We start from the raw sequence: 11,099 nt of genomic DNA on the forward strand, positions 1-11,099 counted from the left end.
AACGAAGCTTGACTCCCGTATGTTTTCATTGCCCTTAAACTTCATTGAAATAAGCATCTTTAAAAGAGTGCTCGTTTCAGCCTTATCGCTCTTTTCAAAGCATTTTTTTTTTGGCAAGAAAACACTTGGCATTGGTGATCTGTTCAGACACCGCACCCCTAAAAGCTTCATGTATGCCGCGCTTGATGATCATAAGACTCATTCGGTTAGAATGGTCCCACTTCTCATAGATCCGCCTATCATCGGCGGAACTAGCATCCGTAAGAGAAGCCGGCTTATCCATTCTAAGCGATAAGTCAAGATCCATGCAGCCAAGAACAATCATCATGTTCTCCTTCCAATCCTTAAACTTGTTACCGTTAAGGACCGGAACCGAATTGAGATTAGCAGATACAGTAGCAACAACTGAAATAGAACAATACAATATCACATAAACATATATACACAAAAATTTAACCTTAATAAGCAATAAAATTCAAATAATGGTAAATCTCATCCCAAGATACCTAATGCAACATCAATATCAAGTCTTTGGACAATGATATTAATTGCTAATGGTAATCTTGTTGTAATGATCAAACACTAACAATAAGGCTCGTAAAAATTAACCTATCTTTGGATCGATCAATTATTCACAAGTAAAACTTTACAATTGTTACATGTTTATCATCACAAATATGTATATGTAATTTGGCCAGTCACTAATCTTCCTTTGGGCCGACTAGTATCCGCATAAATTAACATATACACAACATCTAAAATTCTTCATAAATAATCTACACAAGAAAGGTCACTTTGGCGACATTTTTGTTTCAATTATTTATTAGAAATAATAGATAAATATTTATGTATAATATACCATTAATTTGAATTACTAAAGCTTCATGCCATATGTGCATTAATATATATATATATATATATATATATATATATATAAATATAAAAATGCACTGACAACCGAAGTTCTACTTCCATGCATAAATATGTATGCATATGCACTTATTTCTAATAGAAAAAAGGCTAAGTATAGATACACGGTTGAATGGTCAAAAGAAATAAAAATAAAATTTGACCATGCACCGAACAAAAGGGAAAAAAAATATGCTGAGAATTCCATATTCAATATCAATGTAATATTGATATTAGTCAAGTCACAGCCGCAATTCATATGCGACACATGTGCACTCATTGAAGCAAAAGATCAAATTGGAATCCACCAAATAATCAAAGGAACAAAATATTACCTTAAATATGCTACACATATATTAATTGCTACGTATGACCACTGAACAAAAAAATAAACCAGAATAATCACTTGCGATAAACATTAATCACAGAACCACAACTTTTAGCATCAACGTGGGAGTCATAAAGAAGTCATATGCGACAAAGTTTAATAACACAAAACTGATACTTTTGTGTAATCGCAAATAACCAAACAAGTATATCGCAAATAATTGCCAAACACAAGGTAATACCGTGCGATGATCATATACCCACAATTAAACCACCAGAAACCTGAACCATAGTCCATCGATAATTCAAAATGCTACGCACAATTCAATGTCGAATCACAACACCAGACATCGACGCAATTGAAAACCAAAACCAAAATTCTCAAGAATTAAATCTGATACCAATTGTTAGGATTTTTGAATCCCTTAAAAAAAATCCTAATTCAATTAAAGAGAAACCAAACCATAGATCTTAAATAGCGGAAGCGTACCTGAATCCATGGATTGCAAACAACAATAGTTGGATTGTCTTCTGATTGCAGTTTACCTGAGTCTGTAGAATTCTTGTTGATGGGGATACAAGAAAATTATCGTACGTACTGCAATCAGGGACCTACCCTGTTATTAATAACTGCCAGACAGTTACTAATAACTATTACATATTTCTAATTTGACCCCTCATCAAATTAGATTAGCACTTATGGTAGCCACATAATAACTTCATGACAAATATGTCCTTAAGTCACAAACTTTATTCTAAATTAGACCACATCAATTTTGACTTAATTAATAATGACCCAACACATTTATTTAATGACATTAGTAGTCCCAAAATTATTCTAACATTTAGTACGTAGTAATCCAATTCTATCAGATCGAATGAAATCATATCAATGGATTAAAATAGTCTACTATAAAGAATAAAATATTGTTTATTGGAGTCAAGCCACCCCCTTAATTAGTTTTATTGATTACCCGCATACCGCCTAATATGTATCGTAGCTTTTAAAGCATAACGTGTAAAAATATTTTCTTGATTCTTTATCATTAATAGAATTGATACTAAATTTTTTTGTGTGTATAAAATAGGTAAATGACTACTATCAATTAAAATTATAGTATAATTATTCAAATATTAAATAAATAACTCAACTCATGCTTAATCTTCATAGTATATTTCATGCCTCTTATATTTCATGCCTCTTGCTTTAATATTATTCGACTATAATTTTGTCATAAGAGATTTAAATAATCTATATACTCCTAAAAAATATTAGATAAACTAAACCAGATAACCATTAGTGATCTAGAAACAAAAGAAAAATGAGATAATAATCAAATTTATCAAGAAACCTTAAGCACATTTATGCATACCAAACATGTCTTAAATCACGCATTTTGGAATGGAATCTCCTATTTCGTTTCCAACTTTTATGCACCAAAAGAGGAATTCTAAACAGTGTCTTAAATTATTTATTCCGTGAAACACAACCCAAGCCACTACATGAAAGAGTAGAAGACCAAGAGTCTTTGTTGTCCAACAATCAATGATCCTTTTTTCAAATCAAAGTTGAAAACTTGAAATTGAATAATAATAACAATAATGCGTACGTCAATTTAATTTTTAAATTTTTCTAACACTGAATAAAATATGCAAAATACTCAGACTCGGTCAACAATTTTTGTGAAGCAAATAAAACGAATAACTTGCCACGTGGAACAACTGGATGTGTATTAAAAACGACAAGAATGTGATTCACTCGTTCACTCGTGTTTTCAAGCAAACCTCCTCTGTATTTAGCAAAAAAAAAAAAAAAAAAAACCCTCCTTTGCTAGAGTTAGGATTCTAGCTATGGGTCCCACACAATACAAAGCGTCGCCGTTTAAGCGCATCCCTTTTTATATATAAATAGGAACCAAACAACTAATTGAAAAACGGAAGAGAAGAAAAGGAAAAAACCCGCCATTGATAAAGGAACAGAGATTTAGTCTACACCGAGTCGTGTATTTATTTGGCTAAGAAATTCAAATTAAAAAAACCCTAGAGCTTCCAGGCATGGCTGCTTCGATAGTTATGCCGTCTCTTCCTTCCTCTTCGTCATCTTCTTCGGCGGCTTCTTCGTCTTCGATGTCATCGTCTTCGTTCATCGCTACATCTCGATTCTCGCTCCGCCGCGAAGCTTTGTTCTCTGGCGATTCATTGTCGAGACACACCGTCGTAAGAATCGCAGTCTCAGCCATTCGTGCTCAGTCTTTTTTTTTTTTTGTCTTTGCAGTACTAATGTTTTTATTCCCTTTTTTTTAATAAATATATTTATATATGTATATATGTGTTTTTTAGCAGAGAAAGCTTAAAGGATTTTTAGTTGGAGTATTTTGATGCGGATATATTGTTTCATGCGAAATTACGTGTTAGTTGGGTGTTGGATTATAATACAGAAAAAGACTACGAAAACCTGTCAATTCAATGGTTTTATTTACTAAATCATTTTTTTTAATATTAAATCTATATGAACGTGTTCATGTGTTTCAAGTTTTTTTTTTTTTTTTGAGTTGTTTAGATTAAATATTTTTGTTGCCTTAAAATTGTGGTGGTGTAATATAATAAAAACGGTTGTTTTGTTAAAAGATTTAATGGCTTAAGTTAAAAAATTTGTTTGATCTTATCATTTATGCTCATTGTGAAATTCTATGGATTTGTCTCCTAGAGATGTGATGTGTCTGAACCATCCAAATATGTGAATGGAAAGCCGAGCATTCCGGTTCTTAATGACCGGACGCTTCCCAAATTCTTGGAATCAGCTCGAATGGAGAGAGCGACGAAAAGAGACAGCTCCAAGATTAAGTTATTCTCTGGCACTGGAAACTCCGCTCTCAGTCAGGTACCGAAAAAAAGAGATTTTGACTGGTAATATGAGATGAATAACTGTGATTATTGATATGAAGTTTTATGGAAAATTTTGGAGTTTATCTGCTAGATTAGAACTACAGGTGCTTGGAAACACGTTATAGTTTTTTAAATTTTATGTTTAGTTGCATCAGATGCGCTCCGCGATCTGTGGATATACCGTTGAACTTGGTTAGTTTAGTTGTTTTTATTGATGTTGAGGTCACTTTTCTTTTATAAATTCTCATCTAGTTTCGCTAGAACTTAGAAGATAAAGATTTTATCTTCAACTTCAGGATCCATGGGAAGTTATCTCGTTATTGATTTGTTTTGTTAGTTCTTTTCTTTTATCCAGTCTCTATTGGCCGAGTGCTCTTTAGTTTGTACTTTGCTTTGGATATTCAAAATTCTTTGATTCTTATTTTGAGTAATGGTACTTATGTTGATTGATGTTTATGGTAGGACATTGCTTGGTACATGGGATTGGAGCTTGGGAAGATCAACATAAAGCGATTTGCTGACGGGGAAACTTATGTTCAGCTTCAAGAGAGTGTGAGAGGGTGTGATGTGTTCCTCATTCAACCCACTTGCCCGCCTGTGAATGAGAACCTTATGGAGCTCGCTGTCATGATCGATGCTTGTCGCAGGGCTTCGGCCAAAAATGTTATTGCTGTGGTTCCGTATTTCGGATATGCTCGAGCCGACAGAAAGGTAAAAAAAAAATATTATACTACACTAGTATAATGTAACTTTTTTCGTGAACTTTTTTAGTGCTTTTAAATGGAAATTGTGAGCTTTTTCACATTATAATTCATATCCTAATAATCTATGCCGTTTCATGGTCGTTTTAATTCAAGTGTTTGTCCTCTCTCTCTCTCTCTCTCTCTCTCTCTCTCTCTCTCTCGACATATTCAAGTTATTCATAGGTATTGAATTAGAATTCTGCTCTACAACAATATAATCTTTTGTTTTTCCTCAGACCCAAGGGCGTGAATCGATTGCAGCCAAACTAGTCTCGAATCTCATAACCAAAGCTGGAGCAGATCGTGTTCTCGTCTGCGACATTCACTCTGGGCAGTCAATAGGTTATTTCGATATCCCGGTGGATCATATTTATTGCGAGGTAAAATATCCTCGCGGGTTTTATTCTCTGTTCTCGGGTTTGCGTTGGGTGTATAATACATGTTTCGCTAGCGTATTTATACGGTCGTGTTGGTAAATTGTATAGCAAGTGATACTTGATTATCTCGCGAGCAAAAGAATACACTCTGACGGATTGGTGGTCGTCTCTCCAGACGTCGGTGGGGTCGCCAGAGCACGTGCCTTTGCCAAAAAGCTCTACGATGCGCCTTTGGCCATTGTTGACAAACGGCGACATGGACACAACGTTGCCGAGGTTGGTGTCTGTAAATTTAGAAGAAGAAAAAAAATTAGTATTAAAATGTTAATGCTCATGATGGTTTATCATAATTATCTACTTTCTAGAATCTGTGTTTTACTTGATTCATGCAGGTAATGAACCTCATCGGTGACGTGAAAGGAAAAGTTGCAATAATGGTGGATGACATGATTGATACTGCTGGTGAGTAGAAACAAGGATTAAAATGCCGGTACCCGATGATAATGCTGAAGAAAATTTTAACATGCTGTCTTAAAGTTTTTGCTGGTTTTCGACAGAAATCCGGTTTTAATTATTAAAAATAAAAAAATAACCGAATTTTGGATTTTTTGCCGAAATATCAAAATTTTATAAGGTTATGAATAAACCAAGTTCGGGGGCCGGCTGGCTGGTTCTTTTATTATTCTTTAATTAGATATAGAATTTAGTCGAGGTTAAGCACTTGTTAACCACCGTTTGTCTATAAAATTACTCTTCGGTTGCATGAACTATGTTTTCTATTGCTATTTGATTGTAGGGACAATTTCAAAAGGTGCGGCTCTTCTACACCAAGAGGGGGCGAGGGAGGTATATGCATGTTGTACACACGCCGTGCTAAGGTGTTTTTCCTAAAAAAATACTATTTTATTTATTAACTAGTAATCAGTGGTTCCCTCAATTTCTGATTCCTAGTTTAATGAACTAATATGTTAATAACTCATTTATAAACATTGCTCTTCTTGTTTGATCATCTCTGTGACAGCCCTCCTGCGATCGAGAGGCTTTCGGGCGGCTTATTTCAAGAGGTGATCGTAACGAACACCATTCCCGTTTCGGAGAAGAATTCATTCCCTCAGTTGACTGTTCTGAGTGTGGCTAACTTATTGGGTGAAACTATATGGCGTGTTCACGATGATTCTTCAGTTAGTAGCATTTTTATGTAGAAGATCAAGGGGTGAGATGATATGGATGAGCTCAATTCGAGTCCACTGAATTGTTTATTTATAACCACCCCAACAAGCTGTTTTATCTTCACATTTGTACTGAACGGCAATCAATTGTTTCTTCACATTTTTATGAATAAAGAAAGGTACTTGGTGAAGGACTCTAATGATGAAACATATATGATTACAATTAGAGATGGATAGTTTCACCGGTTAAAATTAACCGGCAATTAAATTGTATTTGGCGGTTAAAACTTAAAATTAATCAAATGGTTAATTTTAATTGATTTTGTGTGTGAATCTTTTTATTAAAAAAATCTTATTAGTAACAAGTTAATTCTGTAACTGTTTCAATTTCTAAATTTAAAGTTTAACCTTTAACCGTGTTAATCTTTAACTCTATCGTATAATAAGATTTAGAACCATTTTTGTCCGTTATGGAATGCTAAAAGGCCGTACCTTTCTTCCGGTCAGAATTAAGGTATTTCTGTTGGTATTTTATTAGTTTTATTAGTTGGTAAGGTTAAATAAAAGATCCGATTTCTTAGAGTAAAGTTTTGCTAATTGACGTCTTAATATATGTTGAATCATTAATAAAGCTTGAATGAAAACCACAATAGAAGCCAATTTTTCCAACATTGGAAATGGATAGGCTGGAAGTTAGTAGCCGAAAGAATAAAGGAAAGGGCAAGAACACACGTACTTAATCAAAATCAAAATGAACACACAACCGTACAATCTTGTACGTGATCAATGATACATTAGTAGATCTTGAGCTTATGGCTCAACAATGAAAAGCCAAACAAAGCAACAATACTACACCGATCGAAAAACGCTGAGCAGAAATCAGTTTTGCGGCTTGTAGTCGAGATGTGCACAATTTCTCGTCATGATCCAAAAAACGATCGAGAATGAAAAGATTGTTTGGGTTCATTGCCGGTCTTAAGAGACGTGGAAGGACTTCGTGGAATAATATTGGTATTGTTCATCTGCCAAGCACTTAGGAAGTTTTTGTTGGGGGATCTGAACGCGAATCAAAATCAAGGTATTACTATTTGCGGAAGAAATTATGTATGCAATACTAACTTATAGAAGATGTTTATATGAAAAAAAAATATTGTGTTCTAGCACTATTATGTATGAATGCTAGTTCTACTCAGAAGAAAAATATTCAGATAGAGCAAAACAAATCAATATTTGTATACGTAGTTTTTATTCCCCCTTTGCTAGTATCAGAATTAGCTTGATTGATTTCCTTGCTCAGTTATGCTAACTCCTTTTTCTACTACACAAATCGACAATACAATTTTCCAACATGTTTCCCATATATATACATACTAGTGTGGGTTGCATGTGGTACATATGAGAGAAGTCTTATTTTGATGTATGCTTTGAGAGAAGTTTTACATATGAGAGAGGCATATATCATATTCTCATTCTCCTACAATTTCTCCTCTCTCAACTTTTTCTAGTTTTTAGTAGGCTTTTTAGCTACTACCTTCAATTGTGTGGTACATAATGGGAATCTGCATGACGTCCTATGTTGATCAAAGGCTTTCAATGAGTTTGATGATTTGCATATATCAGAGAAAAAAAATTAAAACATGTTTAAAAAAAATTTCTACTAAAATAATACTAATACGAGAGTTGAACCTAATTGAAACGCAAAATTTGTATCATCCATGTTTTCAAATCTTATCCTCTTATCAATTGGTTGTAAGATCGTATTACACTCATAAATTTTGTCTATATTATTTTTGCATGTATTTGTTTATCCCTAATAATTTTATGATTCATGTCGATTAAATGAGATCTTATTTTTGCTGTAATTTTTAGCCAGTGCTCTCTTTACACCTCTTTTTCTTAGTCAAACATTTTTTTCCTTCTTATTTTCATATATTCTAGTCGTCTATTTGCGTTTTTATTTGTTATTTTGGATTTCATTTGAAAAGAATGAACTTGAAGATTTATGTCACGAAATAATGTCGTGTACAAAAGTAATATATAGAGGTATATCTTGCAGTTGCGAATTAAAATATAGGCCCAAAATTTAACCACATAGTTAGCTAGAAATTTCTCAAATGCATTTTCTATACCTACACCGGTGACATAAATCTAGAGGTTATTGTGTGTGTATAGGTTGACTACAAGACCTATGAACCATTAATTAACATAACTAAAGTAATATCAATATAATAACACAACCACTCATACCGTAAGAAAAATGTCCTATGACTACATTGAATGTCATTTTTGTTAAGCAATATAGGTAGATGACCAATAGTGAAAGCTCATAATAAAAAAATGGGAAAAACACACCCACAGACACACGAATCTAACAATGAAAAACCCAAAACGTAAATCACATAAAATAATTGTGCGACACGTGATAGAGCGAGGGCTCGTCACATGGATCGCTCGAGGTCGTCCAAATCCTATCTCTATGGTATCGGGATGTGATTTGAGCTATGGATCGCTTTTGTCAGGACCGCTTGTTGATAAGTGATTTATTTCTTATCTAATTAATGTCAATTTCCACCATATTTTATGTTTCAATCACTCATAACTACACTTGTATTAATACTTTTCTGTGTCAATGATTTATGTGCAATTATATGTGAATTGAGGAAATTAGAGCAAAATAACATAGACTTTGGTGTCGGAATGAAAAAGAAAGAAATCAAGCCACTTGGTTGGAAGAAGAAGAAGGCTCACGGTTCAACAAAAGGAAGAAATATATTCGTTTGGGCCGATGGACATCATCAAATAAAAAGCCCACTGATGTATTTAGGCTGTATTTGGAATGTTTGGCTAATAATATACATAATCCCTACGTCTTGAGTTATTTTTCGGTGATTTGTTTCTATTAGGCGGGGAGAGAATCAATTTTAGGTATAAGGACTTGCACTTTTATTGGCTATTCATTCTTCTTTAGGGGGGATATTTTTGCTGCGCTTGATGACCAAGAATTATTCACGTGCATTGGTTTCATCTTCATTAGCTTTTCCTTTTATTGTTTTTACTTAATAATATTGAGTAATCATACTCCTTTCTTTATTCATCTTTTGGGTTGATTTATATATTTGTATGACTTTGGTTTGGTTTTAGTTTACATGTACGTAAACATCAGTTCAAAGTTTTCCATCTTTGGTTTACTTTTGAATTCAATTAACGTCATGGTTCCATATTATTTTATTCATCATATTATTTTAATTATGTCTAGCTAATTCTTTTAAACGGTTGAGGGCTAATTCAAGACTTTGCTCAGTTTTATTATTGTGAAATTGTTATTACTCTTCGGGTTGTAAACTGTTCTTATTTATTATAATTTCTATTTGAATTGATCACCCAGGTAGAAGTTTTAATATCTATAGCCATGCTAGTTGCTTTTAATCCGTAATTGTTGAAGAGACTAGTAATTAGTGGTACGACTATGGTTATGAGTTTCGTGAGGATTTTGTAATCTTAGTGTAGAGCTTAACCGAGATTCATTGAATCACACGTGTGAATTTACATTGTTTCGTTCACCTTACTTCCAAATCTTAATGCTTTTGATAGATTAAATTTAGGACCATTGCATCTCTGAATTGTTTGACAAATAGGGTTAGCTATCGGCGGTTCGTCATAGTTAGCTAATATAATAGGGCTGTGTGGACTAGTAATCACTTGTTTTTACTATTTACGGTGTTGATTTCATAGCTAGTTTTCTGAGTATTGTCGAAGCCAAGGTTTTATTAGGTCACTGGTATGAGCATGTTTGGATCACCTAGTCGAAGAGGTAGTTCGGGCGGAGCAGTATATACTTTTAGGGACTATGGCGAGAGCATTCCTCCGGTTTTGAAGATTCTGACGGACGGATTCTCTAGTTTTAAGAATTCTAGCAGTAAGATCCTTTGGTTGATGAATCCTCTGATTTTGGGATTTTGGATGAGTGATTCTTCGACTTTGGAACTTCGATGGAGTGATCCCAAGGTTTTGGACTTTGTCGTAACGATCCTTCGATTTTGAGGATATTGACGAAAAGATTCTTTGGTTATGAGGCTATTGACGGGAGAATATTACGATTTTGAGACTTTGGCGGAAAGATATTTTTGTGAGGCTGTTGAAGGAATGATCCTTTGGTTTTTAGACTATGGGAAAAAAGTCTTCTACTCTTGAGGCTTTTGGCTAAAGAATCTTTAGGGTTTTTGGATTTTTCTAAATAGTCTCATGTCGTTTTTGCTTTTGAAGTATCATTTTTAACTCGCGAAAACGATGACATAACAACGATTAAATTTCAGGTAAAAACAAAATAAGTTGAAAGGGTATTCCCTTAGGATAGGTGTGTACCACACTATATTTATAGTACTTGGGTGATTGCAACCTCTTATCCAACAATGTTGATGATATCAATAACTCCATTGGAAATTGCGTTAATACAATGAGAAAAATTTACAATGAAAAGAACTTCATATAAAGAATTTTTTTATTCAATTATCCTTTAAAATTCGAGCGGAAGGTTTTGATATCTAGAATATTAATCATCAATTGTTTTCAATAAATAAATTCAAAATATAAAATATTTAAAGTTGCATGAGATTTTAGAATAATTTTCGAGAAAATTTGAATTCATCTCGAATGTTACTGACAAAGTTTTTTTTTTTTTTTGTTAATTA

The 11,099-nt window shown here is 33.5% G+C and overlaps 1 protein-coding gene across 1 annotated transcript; it reads left to right on the top strand.

Annotated features, from left to right (window-relative positions):
• Positions 1–3,116: 3,116 nt before the first annotated feature.
• LOC149404912 (ribose-phosphate pyrophosphokinase 1-like) lies at positions 3,117–6,611 on the top strand. Its single transcript, XM_089606764.1, has 8 exons — positions 3,117–3,453; positions 3,944–4,117; positions 4,585–4,833; positions 5,102–5,245; positions 5,351–5,518; positions 5,635–5,704; positions 6,039–6,120; positions 6,264–6,611. Exons 1-8 carry the CDS (start codon positions 3,292–3,294, stop codon positions 6,442–6,444), a joined length of 1,230 nt encoding a protein of 409 aa, XP_089462890.1. The 5' UTR covers positions 3,117–3,291; the 3' UTR covers positions 6,445–6,611.
• Positions 6,612–11,099: the final 4,488 nt, after the last annotated feature.

This window comes from Urtica dioica, chromosome 2, assembly GCF_054948205.1.
Source record: "Urtica dioica subsp. dioica isolate 48M chromosome 2, U.dioica_male_clone48M_v1_H2, whole genome shotgun sequence".
NCBI classification, from domain to species: domain Eukaryota; kingdom Viridiplantae; phylum Streptophyta; class Magnoliopsida; order Rosales; family Urticaceae; genus Urtica; species Urtica dioica.

Bases quoted from the DNA above. Each gene is read 5' to 3' on its own strand.
- LOC149404912 (XM_089606764.1), top strand. From the start codon at position 3,292: ATGGCTGCTTCGATAGTTATGCCGTCTCTTCCTTCCTCTTCGTCATCT. The intron at 3,454-3,943 runs GTAAGAATCGCA...TTTGTCTCCTAG, and splicing joins CATTGTCGAGACACACCGTC to AGATGTGATGTGTCTGAACC. The intron at 4,834-5,101 runs GTAAAAAAAAAA...GTTTTTCCTCAG, and splicing joins ATGCTCGAGCCGACAGAAAG to ACCCAAGGGCGTGAATCGAT.